Genomic DNA, 16,753 nt, shown 5'->3' on the forward strand with positions numbered 1-16,753 from the left:
TTATCATACAGCTGTGCATCAAATTACCAGCTACTTTGTTGCTATTCATTGCCAGAAATCTTAATATATTAGTTTTTGAAATTACATTAAAATAAATTGAACAAATAAATTTTATTCAGATTTTTTTAATTTTATTTTCAGTTATATATTATTAGAATATACATCTAGAGTAGAGCATTAACTTAGTGCATCATTACTTTCAGTTTAATGGTTGGAAGGTGTTTTTTTTTCAATGTCAGTGTCTGAACTGGAGTAGTATTCATAAACCAGCTAGAAATGAGCCAGTTTTGTAGAAATGTTGACTTTAGTGAATGATTAGGAGGAGAAATGTGTCTACAGCTGAGCATCTCACACAGATCATTGTGTTAAAATTCTGAAATTGTGCATGTTGAAGCTTTACGGACCTCGTGTTGTTTTGTCTGCTGGCGGTCAGTGACTTCAACACCAAAGTTTGACCTTTGTGTACATCCTGATAAAAGTGCCAGTTTTATGGCTCATTAAGGTTTTTATTGTCTTCTTTCTTTTCACTAATTCTCTGTTTAGCATTTTACCTCCTGACATTCCACAAAATGCATTTTGTCCTGATCCTACACTTTACAGTTTTTGTTTTTTTCTAATAAAGACAAAACAGTTTGCAGTCTGTAGTTTTATGTAAGTGCATGCACAAACAAGAGGCGGGTCTCTTATAATTGTAATTATCCTTCCTTTCTTTTTTCTTGTGTTCAGTGTACATGTTGAAACTAATGTATTAAGACCGTTACACTTAGTATTCACTTCAACATCCCAAACAGCTGTTTTAGGATGGAGTTAATGTAAACATTACCAATGTGATTTGCGGAGCGATGGAGTGCAGCTGTGTGTAGTGTGATCAATTTGGGTGTGTGTGTGGTTTTTTTTTTTTTTTAAAGGGACCTTTCTCTAGAAGGAAACATGACTTGGGGGGAGGAGAGCTTCCTAGCTTTCTTCAACTTGTGAAATAGAAAAACTAATATTTCCAATGTTCCATATTTATGATTTTCTGTTGCTTTTGTTTTTAGAGAGATCGTTATTAAAAAAATATATCTATGAACTTTTTTATCACTGTAGTAGCTATTCATCTTAACAGAGAAATATATCTTTATTTATTTGCGCATTGGTGGTTCGTAGAATTGCTCTGCAGTCATGGTTATTTTTCCTTCTAGCTGTATTGATGAATGTTGTTTCCCCCCACCCCCTCATCTCCCAATCTGCTCATTCCTGTACCACCTGGGAGAGCCCTGCACTAGGATCAGCCTGCTGCAGAGGAGGAAGTGGCCTCATTCTGCTGTGATTAAAGTGAATGTCGCTTTGCTGCACTTGGTTGTCGAATCCGGCTGGAGCTCAAAAAATTGCTATAACGAGCTCAGTAAAACCAATGTTTACTGACTTGCTCTTAATCTATGTTGCTCTCTGTTTAGAAGTTTTTATTAAGCGGAGATGAATGTTTTTACTCTACTGTCCACGGATGAGGATATTTATACCCACTGTAACTTTTCCAAATTCTCCAAAGCGGCTGAAGTTCATACTGTTGTTTCTGCAGCTGTTACTAAACTTGGAAAAATCTTGTGCTGCTGGTGGTGGTGCCTTTTTTTTTTTTTTTAGGGAGAGTGAAACGCTTTATATACTATGAATGATGACAGCTTACTGTGCACAGTTGCTCCTGTATATACATCTCAATGTACATGTACATGTAACCTTTCTGACCAAACCCAGGCAATATGGCACCATGCTGTCAGACCAAGAAATTTCAGTATTCAATATGAATGTACTGCTCATTTTGTGAATTGTGGATGAAAGAAAAAAAAAAAACTTCCTTATATCCAGAATGTTTTAACTGCACATAGTCTTTTGAAATGACAGATTTCTCATCTGTGTATGTCTGACTTTTACTACAGTCTTTGCTAAGTTATGGAAAAGAGGGAGTTTTTTTGTGTGTGTGAAAGTTCTCATTTTTATCTGTTCTTTGCATTTGAAGTTTTATTCTTACATTTAATTTAATATTGACAAACTAAGTCAAAGTTAATCTATCATTGCATATTCACCGGTAAATATTCTGAAAACACTGCACAAATTGCACACCCAGCCTGTAGCCACCGGGTTGAATTGTTGCTGTTGCCTTTTAGAGTCTGATTACATACTCAACTGTAATTTTAAGCCATAACACCTAAAGTGTGCTTAGAATGTTTGACAGTTTTTGTAGCTGTCGTAAATTTGTCGCTAACTCTACTGGCGCTTCTCGTGTGCATCTGTCCCGTTTGTACTAAAGTAAAACAAAAATACGTTGCACTTATGGTAGCTAACATAAATGCAAACACATTTTCTCCAGAACTGCTATGCAGCTGATGTACATTAATTTTAGATCTGTTTAAAACGTGTCTTTTTCCAAGTATAGCCCTCTGTGTTTAAACCACAGATGACAAGCTAAAGTAGATATTCTATTATTTATGTTTTTTTTTTTATGTCCTTATGGTATGATTGAAGCACAATGTTATTTCTTCTCTCAACAGTGATCAAAGTTTTGAGGGGGGGAGGGGGGGTTATGCTTGTTTTCAGTAGGGAAAAAGTGAAAAGTAGTTTGCTTTGTGGATTACCATCTTGCTTATGGGGTTTATATGAATATGTGTTTGTTAGTCGGTCTTGCTGTTTACTGGAACATTGGTTTCTTTGAGACCATCTGAATAGTGTCTCACGTTTTCCTGTAGGTAAAAATCCAGATCCGGGCTCATCAAAGTTGTTATAAAGGAAACGCAGACCAAAAAAAAATTATTATGTAGTTCTGAAATTTTATTTTGGTACTTCTTTGCAAATTCTGTAAGCCAGATCAAACCATTCTTCTAGTAAACAGCTTGGAAAATTTAGTTTTTAACCATCAGAGCAACTATCAATCATCATTCATTAGGGGAAAATCTGTTTATATTTGGAGTTTGTTTTTGTTACTTTTATTTTCTTGCGATTTTGTAAACTTACTGCAATCTTTAATTAAACTAATATACTTTAATCATTAGTGGTGTTTTATTTTGTCAGTAATACTGAATGACATTTCGTGGAAGTTGTTCTGCGAAAATGCCCTTAATAAGAATAAGAATAATTTCAATATTTAGCACTGGGTCAATTTGGCCTTATTTTATTTGCATATAAACAACAGAAGAAAACACCAGCCGAAGGAAAACACAGGCGCGACTTCAAGTCTAAACTAGTTTTGCATATAAAATCTAAGATACAGTTTAATAATAATTCAATATTCTGTACTCCAGCAACACAGTATCATATTAATATTTTCAAAGGTTAGTGGCTAAATTAGACCTTGATTGACTGATGTTTCCAATATTTGTTTAACTGCAACTATACTGCTCAAAAAAATAAAGGGAACACTTAAACAACACAATATAACTCCAAGTAAATCAAACTTCTGTGAAATCAAACTGTCCACTTAGGAAGCAACACTGATTGACCCGACGAGGGTTCCCGTTGTCAATCAGTGTTGCTTCCTAAGTGGACAGTTTGATGTGCTGCTGATTTTACATTTCGTCATATCAATTTATGCAGCGCTATTATATTATAGACAAACATCTCCCGCTCAGAGRAAACCACTGCGCATGTCTGGAGCTCCGCGTGCGAGTAAAGGTGGAGCCGATGGGTGACAACAGACACTAAGTCACGTTATTGCTTGGATTTTACGGCGCCACCTTAAGACCCTGAACTTCACATTTTAACGGAAAAAAAGAGCAACGCGACAATTTTGTAGAAATGTAGTGAAGTAGAAAGTACAGATACTTACTGTAAAATGTAGTGGAGTAAAAGTAGAAAGTCCCCATTATTAAATCTACTTAAGTAAAGTACAGATACACGAAAACTCTACTTAAGTACAGTAACGAAGTACAACTTCGTTACTTCCCACCACTAATGACACGTTAAAGTCCTACGAAGTGTCTATACCACACTCTAACAAACACACCATTTGTGTGAAAAGGAAAATGCTGGCGTTGTTGTCGCATTAGGATTAAGGAATACCAAATAACCAGATTACAAGTGGAGTCCAGTGGAGTTGGATGTCACACAGTTTGTTACTGACTCACTGCTTCATTTCTCTATCATTTTATATTTGACCTTGCACTCTGTCAAACTTTGAAATCAGGAGGTGTATTTGCTTAATGGACTTTTAGTGCAACTTTTAGAGCAACTTTGCATTAAAAGTGTCATTATTTACCGAATGACACTTCATGACAACTGTCATAAACATTCATACAGACTTCTTTATGTTCATGACAGGTGTTATGTCATGTTTATGACAGTGTCATGTCAGTCTTTATGCACGCCCCTTTAAATACAGTGTTACCGTATTTTTATGTTGTAATTGTATTTATAGCAAAGATGATTACTCAATATTGGTCATTTATAAATCAAATTACTTGCTGTACAAGACTGACATAAGCAGACTACCCAAAGATACTGTGTGGTCAAGTTATTCTACTAATGGGGTTTTTCTTCCTGATGACATGGGCATATTCTGACATGGGACAATTTTAGGATTCATTTTGTTCTTTTTGTGCCAAAAAGAACAAAATCCTCCAACAAGATCAAGATAGTGCAACTTTAAACTTGATCATGATTTTGTGGTCTGAGGAAAAGTGTTGATCTGGGTTTCTATAATAATAAAAACCCACTCATTACTTATTTTCAGATTTCTTTAAGATGAAACTAAATTTGTATTTAAACATTTGAAGTATTTCAATGTATTATTCATACCATGCTAAAGACCTCAGGGGATTTGGAAAGAGAAACAAAAAGTTGTGGAGACGCTGCCTGATGCAACAGCAAAGCAATCTCATTTTAGCAGCGTTTTTTATTGTGTGAGTGTGCCTTTCAACAGGACATTTGAACATTTTTGATGTTTGAGATGGACATAAATGTGCTCATGAAATGTATCTCGTTTTAAAAACAGAGAAGAGAGTTTTCTCTTTCATTCTATTGTATGCTTTTACATAGCATTACATTCCAAAATGAAAGCTCAGAATCACTTTTGGAAAAAAGAAAAGTATAAGTTAGCTACATTTATTTTTGAGGAAATTGTTTTGAGGAAAAGTCAGCTGAGCTGCACTTGCTGCTGAGCTTTTTAATTTCTTTAATTAAAAAAAAGTATTTTTTTAATAAAAAATTTTTGTAGTGTGAGATTAACTTCTTTTGAGGATTTTTTAAAAATAAGTGGTGTCCATAATTTTGGAAGGGTTGTAAAATAACTAACTGTTCTTTGAAGTCTTTGGCAGACTTTACTTGACCCACCTATTTAGAGATGGTTTCTTGTTTTTTGTGGCGATCCCCACTTTATTTTTTATTTTTTTACTTTAAGAAAAAGTGAAAGTTAAATTTAAACTGAATGTTAATTCTGGTTATTAGGTTTTTACTCATCAATTCTCATCACATATTTTCTCAAATGTACCTTCACCAGTGGTGGAGAAAGTACTCAAAAAATGTACTTAAGTAAAAGTACAAATACACAGACAAAAATGTACTCAAGTAAAAGTCAAAGTACCACATTAACATTTTACTTAAGAAAAAAGTAAAAAAGTACTGTTTTTTAAAAATACTTAAGTAGTAAAAGTAAAAGTACTTGCTAATGCATTGCCTAATCACTAATATCATTAAGTGTACCGATCATATGATCATATGCCACAGATAAAGCATGTTTTTATTGAGTTTACTCTGTAACATAGGTTAGACTTAGATATGTGATTCTATGCATCATAATATCAGAGATGGAAACATCTCGTCTCCTGTCCTAACATAACATGAACTTCACTTTTTTGCCACACATTTATTTTGAAAGAAATCCAACTGGCAGAGGAGGACATGGAACCAAGGAGCCTTGTAGCAGAGTTGTAGTCTGGACCACTGAACCCAAGACCAAATCAAAACCAGCACCCCGTGCTACATGACAATAAAATTAAGTGCACCTATCAAAACTGCTTCTCAAATTGATCTGAAAGATTCACTTTCCCACCTAGATATTAAATACTTAGACCTGAAATAAATTTAACAAGTATCAATTCAAACTCTTCTACATTCTGTTTTGCTTTCATCTCTGTGCCACAATCCACAGAGGTCTCCTGCCATCCCTAAAAAAATAACGCCCTGTGCGGTTGCCCATATTGCCAATGTCAGAAATAATAATTGTCTGCACCATTAAACATAGCAATTAACAACGCTCAACTATGAACACTGTCCAAGGCCCAATAAGCAAGAAGTAACCAAGCAGGAGGAGCACCGTGACTGTTCTCATCCTCCCTCCTGCTGCAACGTCTGCCACCATGACAGGAGATGAAAACAAAGAGCAATGAGCATGCTCTGCGTTCTTATGTTCTTGTTTTATTTATTCACCAATTAAATATAAAAATATTTTAATGAAATAAAATAGCTACTGCAGTGTACGCAGAGCATTACAAGAACAAAGAACGGCTCTCACTGAGGATTCAGCACTATAGGACTTAGTCAAGATCCGTCCAGAAGAATCGGATTGTCCATGAATGTCATATTACAATATTGCACTTTGGTCACAGCATTGTCCCATATCTGCGACATGTCAGTCATCGCAGATGCAACATGTGTCTCAGTCAATACAGCTAGCTTTGCTAGAATCACGTCCACATAGCTTACCTTTCTTTAAGCTTTCCTTCCAAGTGACGTTAAAAATTGGACGAAGTTCCACCGTCTGTGAAAGCGAAGCGCTGCTGATTTTACATGTCGCCATATCTTATTATTTATGCAGCGCTTCCGTACTATTATATTACTGACGCTTAGAGGAAACCACTGCGCATGTCTTGGAGCTCCGCGTGCGAGTAAAGGTGGAGCCGATGGGTCACAACAGACACGTAAGTCACGGTATTGCTCGGATTTTACGGCGCCACCTTAAGTCCCTGAATCTCATTTTAACGAAAAAAAAAAAAACACAATGCGACTTGGATGTAACGAGTAACGCGACAGTTTTGTAGAAATGTAGTGAAGTAGAAAGTACAGACACTTACTGTAAAATGTAGTGGAGTAAAAGTAGAAAGTATCCATTATTAAATCTACTTAAGTAAAGTACAGATACACGAAAATTGTACTTAAGTACAGTAACGACGTACTTGTACTTCGTTACTTCCCACCACTGACCTTCACTTTCACTTACATGTGTCACATGGTTTAATTGTGATAATATTGTGTAAAAACATCTGCAATACTAATAAACATATTGTTTTGCTACTTTTTAGAGTTATTTTGTATACTAATTAGACAAAAGTACTCAAATTTGAGAAAACGGGGATCTTTTAAAGTTTTTTTTTAAGATTTGTGCTATGCTTATGGTTTATGTTTGAAGATGTGTTTATGTGTTCAGTGTGATGCAATGAAATACTTAAATGTTGAAACATCTTGCTTAAACTGTCAGTTATGTTGGCAGGGCATCATATAGTAGATTTTTTTATTAAAACATATTTCAAGATAAGGTTCGGTTTAAAAATGATTTTATATGAAACTATATAAAATAATTTTTATATTGTTTATCATTTTTACTGGTTTACTATGGGTTCATATCGCTCGTATACTTTCAATATGCTAGTTTCCGATTTTCCCCTAAACGCACCATCAAGCTTTTCTTTATCTACTGCGCACGCGTAGGGCGCACTCTCAGACCAGCTCGCTCTTTCTGCGCGCAAGCATCAAGAACATGGCTGACGTGACAGCGGTGGGGGACGAGAAACTCAGCAAAAAGTGAGCATGTCTCCTTACTACCAAGCTTTTTAAGCTTTAGGTGCTTCCTAATCTGCAGTTTTTTCTGCAAGGTTCTTGCTCCTTTGTTAACAAGACGCGCTTTAATCTTGCTATACAAAATCTTGTGACATCTAAATGAAGGTCCCATATGGAGGCACGCTATACAAGACCTACACATCCCATGTTTAAGTTCGCTGCTCCTTCTGGTAGCTGTAGTCCTCTACGGTGACGCAATCAAGTCTCGGTCGGTAGTTTAGCGAACAGAAAAAACTACAACATTTATTTCCGGACTTCAACATGTTGCCGGATTCTACTTTCTCCCGTAAAAATTAGAATTATAATAGTATATGTCGTTAACTTGTTTGTTTAAAACGTGGAGACAACCTATAAACTACGCCAAATCCGTTTTAAGGATCTTGTATCTATAATAAAATGTTAAATTATTTCTTATTATTATTTATTGTTGTTGCTATTACCGTTATTATTATTATTATTATTGTTGTTGCCCTGAGACCTTGAGTTGTAGAATTTAGTTTTGGAATAAGTTTCTCCCTTTCTGGTGAGCAAGTGCCGCCGTTGATGCTCCCCTCTGTCTTTGCGTGTATATGTTTTCTCAGGTCTGTCTGCTGACTGTGGTAGCTCAGCATGCTGTGTCTGGTCAGGGCTGCCAGGCAGCAGCTGTGTCAAGCCTTTGCTTTCAGAGGACAGTGGTTAAAATATGCATCCCCGTGTTCAGCTGCAGCCCCGGCTCAGTTTCACGGAATACGATGGAGAGGTGACAAAAGGTTGGTGGTTTTTCCTTTCCTGTGTGAGAAACAACCAACCTTTTATCATCAAACTAGATGTGTTCTCCCTTGTAACTATTCTTCTTGCTCTCCTTTAATAGTCGACACCACACTACAGTAAAAAGCAAGAGGACATCGTATTGTTGATGTTATGTTAGTGAACGTGTTTTTTTGTTTTTTTTAAAGGGCTGAAAATCTTTTTAGAAAATCTAGTTCATTTATTGTGTTCTTGTTCTTTCAGTGAGCTGAAGAGACGAATGAAAGCTGAGAAGAAAGCAGCTGAGAAAGAATCAAAAGCAAAGGATTTGGGGGAACAAGCTGACTCCAATAATGCAGATGCACAAAATGCCAATGCCCTGGATGATGAGACACTCGATCCCAATGTAAGATGATCACAAATCATCATTTCAAATCATCATACACTTAGTATGTTTCCTTTTGCAAGCATGTTTATCCATTTCAATATTAGTCAAAAAAATTCTTAAACTGGGTGTGCACTTCTGAAATTGAAACTGAAAGAAACTAGGTGAAACGATGCGAGTTTAGACAAATATATGCACTAATCTGTCCTTCAGGCACTTTGTTTAAAGATGAAAATAACTTCATTTTATTTATTTTTTTTAAACAAGTTTGCTAAGACAGTTTTTGGACAACCAGTCCCTATCAATATATTTGTAAATCACATTTTTTTATTAAGTCCCTGCCCAACACTTAAGCTTGGGGTGGTTGTTTTTATGACTTTCATTGTGAGAACATATTTCTCTCCTGTGTGCCAGAAGTGATAACATGGGTGTGTTTAAGCAAGCCCAACTCAAAGAGAAACTGAAAGAATCTAAGCTAACTTGTGTTATTGAAAATATATTCAAATATACTCGCCCGTTCTTTTTGAACATTTTTACATGTTTAAAAAAAAGAACAAAGAGCCTTTGATGCACACCTTGCATTGAGAGCATTTTCTTTACAGGCATAAATCGTCTTGTTAACTATTTTAATTACTTTTTTTTCTAAATATGAAACATTTGAAATGCAGGGTGGATATTTAAGGCTTTTATTGAATCAACAATTTTTATACTAAATTTTGAAAATCTTCCAAATAGGAAGAAATGGAAAAATAGAACATCCTGCAGACAAACCAGACAATTCAAATATGCAACTAAATGCTATTCGTCTTGTCATTAGCTCAACAAAATGATGTTTAAAACCTGCAGCAGAGATTTGCAAGCAATGTACAGGAAGTAGGTCACAACTTTCCTACAGATCATGCTTCAGGCTGGCTAATAACATACTTGTGTAACAGCAATACTTCAAGATCCGCACCCAGGCCATCCAGGAGTTGAAGGGCACAGCTGAGGACCCGTACCCACACAAGTACCATGTAGACTTGTCGCTTACAGACTTCATTCAGAAATACAACCACCTGCAGTCTGGGGACCAACTGAGCGATGTTGTCCTTGCTGTGTCAGGTACCAGGAAGACTTTATGACCTTACCCTTTCCAAAGTAAACTAGCCGCAGTTTTGTTAAACTTAAATATTTGGCAGGCCGAGTTCACGCCAAGAGGGCTTCTGGCGCCAAGCTGATCTTCTACGACCTGCGTAGTGAAGGAGTCAAGCTGCAGGTCATGGCAAACTCAAGGTATGCCATCTGGAGCTTTCATTGAGTGAAGGTTGTGGATTTGTTTGACAACATTAAGCTTACTTCTTTGCCTCTTTGGGTTATTCTGGCAGGAACTACAAGTCTGAAGAAGCGTTTGTGGCCATCAACAACAAGCTGCGCCGTGGCGACATCATTGGTGTCCGTGGAAATCCTGGAAAGACCAAGAAGGGGGAGCTGAGCATCATTCCCATCGAGATTACCCTGCTGTCACCATGTTTGCACATGTTGCCCCACCTCCACTTTGGCCTCAAAGACAAGGTGATTCACAACATACTGGTCCTGAAAATTTCTGAGTATGAAGCTTGTGTCTCCATCTTGGCAAGACATGAGTGATGGGAACATTGCTATCATCCTCTTTTATACTAGAAACTAGTATAAAAGTTTCTGGTTTTCTATGTAACTCCCAACACTCTCCACAGTCTCTTCACGTTGCAGCAGTATCAATAAAATGCCATAAGATCTGACATTTCTTCTTGTCAAAAATAGTTGTGAACAAAAAAAGCACTGAAGCTCATCATTGTTTAGTGTCTCAGAAAACATGATGGTACTTGACTTTCCTCTACCACCAGAGACTAATCAAGTTTGTGTGGTGTGTGATTTTTATTTCTCTTATAGGAAACTCGATTCCGCCAGCGCTACTTGGATCTAATTCTCAACGACTATGTGCGACAGAAGTTCTTAACTCGAGCCAAAATCATCACGTATCTGCGAAACTTCCTTGACCAGATGGGCTTCCTGGAGGTTAGTTGTGTTTTGGGTTTTAGAAATTGATCGTGCCACACAGCTAACTTGCTAAACCACATATCTCAGTCTAAAGCTTAGCTGGATTAAAAAAACAAACAAAAAAAACAATTGTCCGTACTTTTTTTTGTCACTTCCTACATTTCAGGCAGCAGTGTTAATCTGCTGTCCTTATCCTAATATCTTAGATTGAGACACCAATGATGAACATTATTCCTGGAGGAGCAGTGGCCCGTCCTTTCGTTACCTACCACAATGAGCTGGACATGAACCTCTTCATGAGGATTGCCCCTGAGCTGTACCACAAGGTAAAATGCTGGGAAAACTCAGAATTCTCTTTTAAGTAGTGACTTTCACAACAACCACTTTCAGGAGGTTTGGGGAAAACGAAAAATCAAAAGCTTCCATTCTTGTTTTTGAGCAGTGGAGCTTTTTGTGCATTCTGTACTCAGAACTTCATGTTTTCTTCACAGATGCTGGTGGTTGGTGGCCTGGACAGGGTGTATGAGGTCGGTCGTCAGTTCAGGAACGAAGGAATCGACCTCACTCATAATCCAGAGTTCACCACCTGTGAATTCTACATGGCATATGCTGATTACCATGACTTGATGGAAATCACAGAGAGTCTGCTTTCAGGTAACTTGCAAAGCCTTTTTGACGAAATTGTTTCTTCAGAGCTTTTATTTAGAAACACTAGGTTTTTCCCCACTTTTTCACCAACAGTTGAACTTTGCATTGCAGAACGGGTTAGGATTCTAGACGTGACTAAATAAACTAACAGATTTCAACAAAAACTGTTCTTACTTTGGCAGTAAGAACAGTTAGAATATAAAGTCTGTTCTTACTATCAGAAATGATGCAAACTCGGATAGATGTTTTTTTCCATTGCTTAGAGAGGATTTTTTGTTTTATAAAATGTGAAAATGCAACATTTTCAATATTTCCCTGGTTCCTCACAACTAAATCGGATGACTGGTTCGCTACCAGGTCTTGCTGGGCCTTTTAATACTCGCTTATTGTTGTCTCATAGATCTCGTATATCGTCTCAGACACAGACATGCTGTAAAACATCTGTCCCCGTCCCAATGATTCTATATTTATTTCAGGAATGGTGAAGCACATCACCGGAGGATACAAGGTGACTTACCATCCTGATGGTCCAGAGGGCCAGGCCTATGAGATTGACTTCACTCCTCCATTTAAAAGAGTGAGCATGACACACGATCTGGAGAAGATCATGGGAGTTAAATTCCCTCCAACGGACAGCTACGACTCCGACGGTATGGAGATGTACAGACGGCTGCCTCAGGAGAATATTATCCAAAGCTGTTCTATCATTTGGTTGACTCAGTTTCTGATAAAGAGTCATCATTTGTTTTTCAGAGACCCGCAAATTCTTCGACGATCTGTGTGCCCAGAAAGGTGTTGAGTGTCCTCCACCCAGGACCACTGCCCGCCTCCTTGACAAGGTGCGCTGTGATTAAACTTTATTGAACCCTTCTGGGTGTTCCTCATTATGTCACTAACGGGTTTTGTTCCTTGTTCTGCAGTTGGTTGGAGATTTTCTCGAGGTCACGTGCATCAGTCCAACTTTCATCTGTGATCACCCTCAAATCATGAGCCCCTTGGCAAAATGGTAAGAAGCATCAAGCTGTTCATTCTACTGTTGAATTGCAGTGCTGAGGCTCTCACTGTGACACTCTACTCCGTTTCAGGCACAGATCAGAAAAAGGTCTAACTGAGCGTTTTGAGCTTTTTGTCATGAAAAAGGAAATTTGCAACGCCTACACGGAGTTGAACGATCCAATCAGACAGAGGGAGCTGTTTGAGCAGCAAGCCAAGGTCTGTGTGTTTTAAATTATACGATTTCCATTCTGTACTCTTGCTCCATACTGACTGTAACGTGGCTCTTTTTAGGCAAAAGCTGAGGGTGACGATGAAGCCATGTTCATCGATGAGACCTTCTGCACAGCACTGGAATACGGTCTGCCTCCGACCGCTGGCTGGGGGATGGGCATCGACCGTCTCACCATGTTCCTCACAGACTCAAACAACATCAAGGTAATGTTGCTCAAAAGCACTAATACAGTCATAACTTGTTTTGTGTTTTGAATAATGCAGATTTAATCAACTGGAAATTCTCACCAAAATTTGAAACCAGATTTGATGTATTGAGACAGATACAAAAAATATAGTGTACTGCTAACAACCCAAGTAGAGTACTGCTGATGGTGACTGTTTCTCTATTCATAAAATCGCCATATTGTTGAAAGTGTGTAAGTTTGTGTGAATTTTATAATAGTTATAATTGGAGTTTTTTTTAATCCTCATTTTTGAGGCTTTTCATCATTCTGATGAAATCAATTAATAAAAACATTATAGTAAATGCTGTAAGGTTGGTGTCTGGGACGATGCAGTTTGTCGTTGGTTGAACTGCAAAACATGTTATTTAGCTGTGTAAGTCAGTCCTGGTCCTTTTGCTCTGGATATGTAAGCATTTCATGTAAAATGGGTGGAGCTGGTTAAGGGAGCATTCAACATTGCAAATGTCTGAACTCAATTTTACTTGTGGGTTGCTCTTTGGCTTTTGAAAGTACATTTGAGGAAAGAAGCATGTGAACTGATGTGAAAACAATATGTCAGCACAGTACGAGCTGATTTGGTGAGTTGGATGTCCTCATAGTTAAGTCAGGTGTGATCCATCAACACAAAGATCTGATCTTCATCTCAAAAGAGGAACAAACTTTAGCATTATCAGTTTCTCTTCTTTAAACTTTATTTAACTTGAGACGGGTAAGAAGAGGCAGGCATTGTGTTTTGTTTTGGGTTTTTTTTTAGGACAATTTATTAAAAAATTATGCATTATTTTAATCAATGATTGCCAGTGTGTGACATACCTAGGAAAAACGTAAACCAGCTGCATGATACTGGAGATCTACAACTAAATGACTTTTTATTAGAGGTGTGCCGATCGATCGGCCACCGATCATAATCGGCCGATTTCCGTGAAAAAGTGTATGATCGGTGATCGCCGATCACGGTCTCTTGTTGCCGATCACACAAACCGATCACCTGCATGTCATTTTGCAGCTTGTCTGTGCAGCTGGTCTCCTCTTTCCTTCACTCTGCGCAAACGCTCAGCAACAAAACCTAAGTGATGTGGAACTATAACGCTCTGAGTGAATTGGGAAGTTTGCATGTTGCGGCGGAAAATTGAAGCATATGGGGTGAAGCAGGTCAAAATTTGATTTACTTGGAGTTGTAAATCAAATTTACAACTTAAGGGAACACTTAATATATATTTAAGTGTTCCCTTTATTTTTTTGAGCAGTGTACATTTTACACACGTATTAAAACTTTTGCTGTCCTAACATGAGACAAATAATCTCTGAAAAAAATAATCGATCTCCTCTGCCTCCTCCCTGTTCTGCATAATTACTCCGCTCAGTCAGAAACAGCCACTCAGAAATAGCAGTAATCAGCTAGCCGCCATGCTATCAGGACGTTTTCATGCAGTAACTCTGGATTGTTTATTGTAATGGAACCTGTATTTGCTTTTGAATTTTAAGTTTTATACTTGAATTTTTTGGCAATGTTGGGAGGTTTTATTTTGACTTTTTGCATTATTTAGCCTCTTCAGAGCCTTCATATTTTTTCAGTCTGTTAAAGATAGTATTACTGATAGCAGTACAATTTGCACAATGCCTCTTTTGTTTTTTTCTTGGAAAAAGTTATTAAAAAGTTTTTGTCTAAATTAAGGTGAATTCATGGTTCCTTTTTCCACATAATGTAACTGGTAGTGCTTATGATTTAAAAAAATAATAATTATGTGATCGGTATCGGTGATCGGCCCTCATGGGTGATCGGTATCGGCAGAAAAAAACCTGATCGGCACATCTCTACTTTTTATCTGATCTTTTTTTTCCCAGTGGTCATACATCATTAATTGATTTATTCTAATAAATTTAAAACCAAGAACATGAGTTTTTCTTTCTGTTTTGTAAGGATTGTACTGTAGACATTTTGGGTTGAAATTATTCTAATAGAGAAAATCATGGAGGTATTGGAAAGTTTTTTTTTTTTAATTATTATTATTATTATTCAGTTTCAGGTGGTTTTAAAACAGTTTGTTGCTAATATGTTAGCATAAGTAACTTTCCAGGCTGTGGTTTCACTCAGAAATGACTCCCAAGCATCATCAGGCAAAATGTGTTCTAGTTCAATCTAAATATAATATTTAACCTTTTACAGGAGGTGTTGCTGTTCCCAGCCATGAAGCCTGACGACAATAAGAAGTCTGCTCCCTCTGAGGAAACTTCTTCCTAAGGTCATGACCTCTGATCCCTCCAGCTGCTTCCTCTCTGCAGGAGTCCATATGAAGTATTGGTCTTTACCTCACACTGGACACCAGCAGAGTCTGCAAATGTAGTTTTAGTTGTGTTGGTTTGTTAAACATTGGAGCTTATTGGTCCGGGATTCATATGGATTTGTTTATTTTTTTAATTTTATTTCATCTGCTCATCACACCGGTTGAATCCTCAGTCCTTGAAAGAAGGTTTTAACTCTTTGCTATCCAAACCGTAAATAATTGAAATTCAATCAGGAAATGATCAGGAAGTCATTTGATCTGTTGCCATATCAAAATCTGGTGTTACTTTTATGCATATTCTGAGTTACTGAGGGAATCCTTAATTCTGAATACCAATATACATAATATGGATTCGCGTCTAAACAACAACTCAGACCCTGATGTTTGAAGTGTCCTCTGTGTATGTTCATGTCATTTTTAACTGATTTGCTTGTATTCCTTGTCTAAGATTTTTCATGTTGGTTTCCTTAAATTTAATACCTATCTGCTAAGAAAGTGAAATTCTGGGTTTGAATAAAGTACAATTGAATCAACTTTGTTGTTCTTTTCCTACGACTTCTAGGACATTTATTTTTGACAGATGTATAAATGACTTGAATTTTTGTGGATGTGTTCATATCAATGGAAATTACCTAGTTTTTGATTGACTAATCTAACAGAAATATTAAGTGTAAAATTTACTTTGAAAAAGATGTCAGAGAAGGACATGCAACTGTGACCAAAAAAAAAAAAACGTTTTCACAACCCTGATGTTTGGTCTATATTTAAGCCTTTCTCCATCCATTGATTGTATTCAAATTATTTGAGGACTGGTCACAGGAACATGTTCGAAATAAAGGATGAGAAGTTCCACATGTTGCTAAGGAGGAAGAACTTCAAGAAACCTTTCAAAAATACTCATCCTCTAAATATGGCTTTGGGGCTGATGTAACCCAGAGGTTTCTTTGCAGGGACTTGGTCATAACTTTGGAGTCCGAGTGTCTTTGGCCTATTTCAGAATGGAGAATTTTTTAAATGCTTGAGTTGTTAAAAGCACAATACGTCATAAAGCATAAGTATTATTGAATTATACAATTTATCTACATTATCCACTGGAAATTACAACCGACTTCCATCCATCAGTTGTTTTTCTTAACCAAACAAAACATTTTGTTTCAAAGTTCTGCTGTAAGATGTAAAACTTGCTGCCTAAATTGATTGTGGTGGTGTAAACAATCCAAATATTTTATAATATGGAAAAATGTGTTGTGGGTGTCAGCAGACGTTGCTTGGAAAGGTTTCTTGGTCTTCAGTGAGTTTATGGAAGGACACTTTTCCAACATGTACGATGACTCTCTACAAATACCAGAAATCTTACTTATTATCTACAACATAAATGTTATTACAGCATCAAATGTATTATTTTTTTTTAATTAATGAACTAAATGAAATAATAGTGA

At 36.9% G+C, this 16,753-nt stretch overlaps 1 protein-coding gene across 2 annotated transcripts; it reads left to right on the forward strand.

The window, feature by feature from the left end:
• The first annotated feature begins 7,670 nt into the window (after positions 1 to 7,670).
• kars1 (lysyl-tRNA synthetase 1) lies at positions 7,671 to 15,847 on the forward strand. Of its 2 annotated transcripts, XM_008405323.1 has the most exons (15): positions 7,690 to 7,764; positions 8,382 to 8,549; positions 8,791 to 8,932; positions 9,847 to 10,012; positions 10,090 to 10,183; positions 10,276 to 10,462; positions 10,820 to 10,945; positions 11,134 to 11,253; positions 11,419 to 11,581; positions 12,052 to 12,225; positions 12,329 to 12,414; positions 12,496 to 12,581; positions 12,661 to 12,787; positions 12,863 to 13,006; positions 15,197 to 15,847. In XM_008405323.1, the coding sequence occupies exons 2-15, from the start codon at positions 8,410 to 8,412 to the stop codon at positions 15,269 to 15,271; spliced, it is 1,830 nt and encodes a 609-aa protein (XP_008403545.1). In that variant the 5' UTR covers positions 7,690 to 7,764; positions 8,382 to 8,409; the 3' UTR covers positions 15,272 to 15,847. The 2 variants fall into 2 exon arrangements, with proteins under 2 accessions (XP_008403547.1, XP_008403545.1); XM_008405325.1 differs by lacking the exon at positions 8,382 to 8,549 and having other exon boundaries at positions 7,671 to 7,764.
• The last annotated feature ends 906 nt before the right edge of the window (positions 15,848 to 16,753 follow it).

The sequence above is a fragment of the Poecilia reticulata genome, linkage group LG3, assembly GCF_000633615.1.
Source record: "Poecilia reticulata strain Guanapo linkage group LG3, Guppy_female_1.0+MT, whole genome shotgun sequence".
NCBI classification, from domain to species: domain Eukaryota; kingdom Metazoa; phylum Chordata; class Actinopteri; order Cyprinodontiformes; family Poeciliidae; genus Poecilia; species Poecilia reticulata.

What these genes read in the sequence shown, in the direction of transcription:
- kars1 (XM_008405323.1), top strand. Translation starts at nt 8,410, where the DNA reads ATGCTGTGTCTGGTCAGGGCTGCCAGGCAGCAGCTGTGTCAAGCCTTT. An exon ending in CAGGTCATGGCAAACTCAAG is followed by an intron (nt 10,184 to 10,275) that starts GTATGCCATCTG and finishes TTATTCTGGCAG; the next exon opens with GAACTACAAGTCTGAAGAAG. An exon ending in ATGAGCCCCTTGGCAAAATG is followed by an intron (nt 12,582 to 12,660) that starts GTAAGAAGCATC and finishes ACTCCGTTTCAG; the next exon opens with GCACAGATCAGAAAAAGGTC.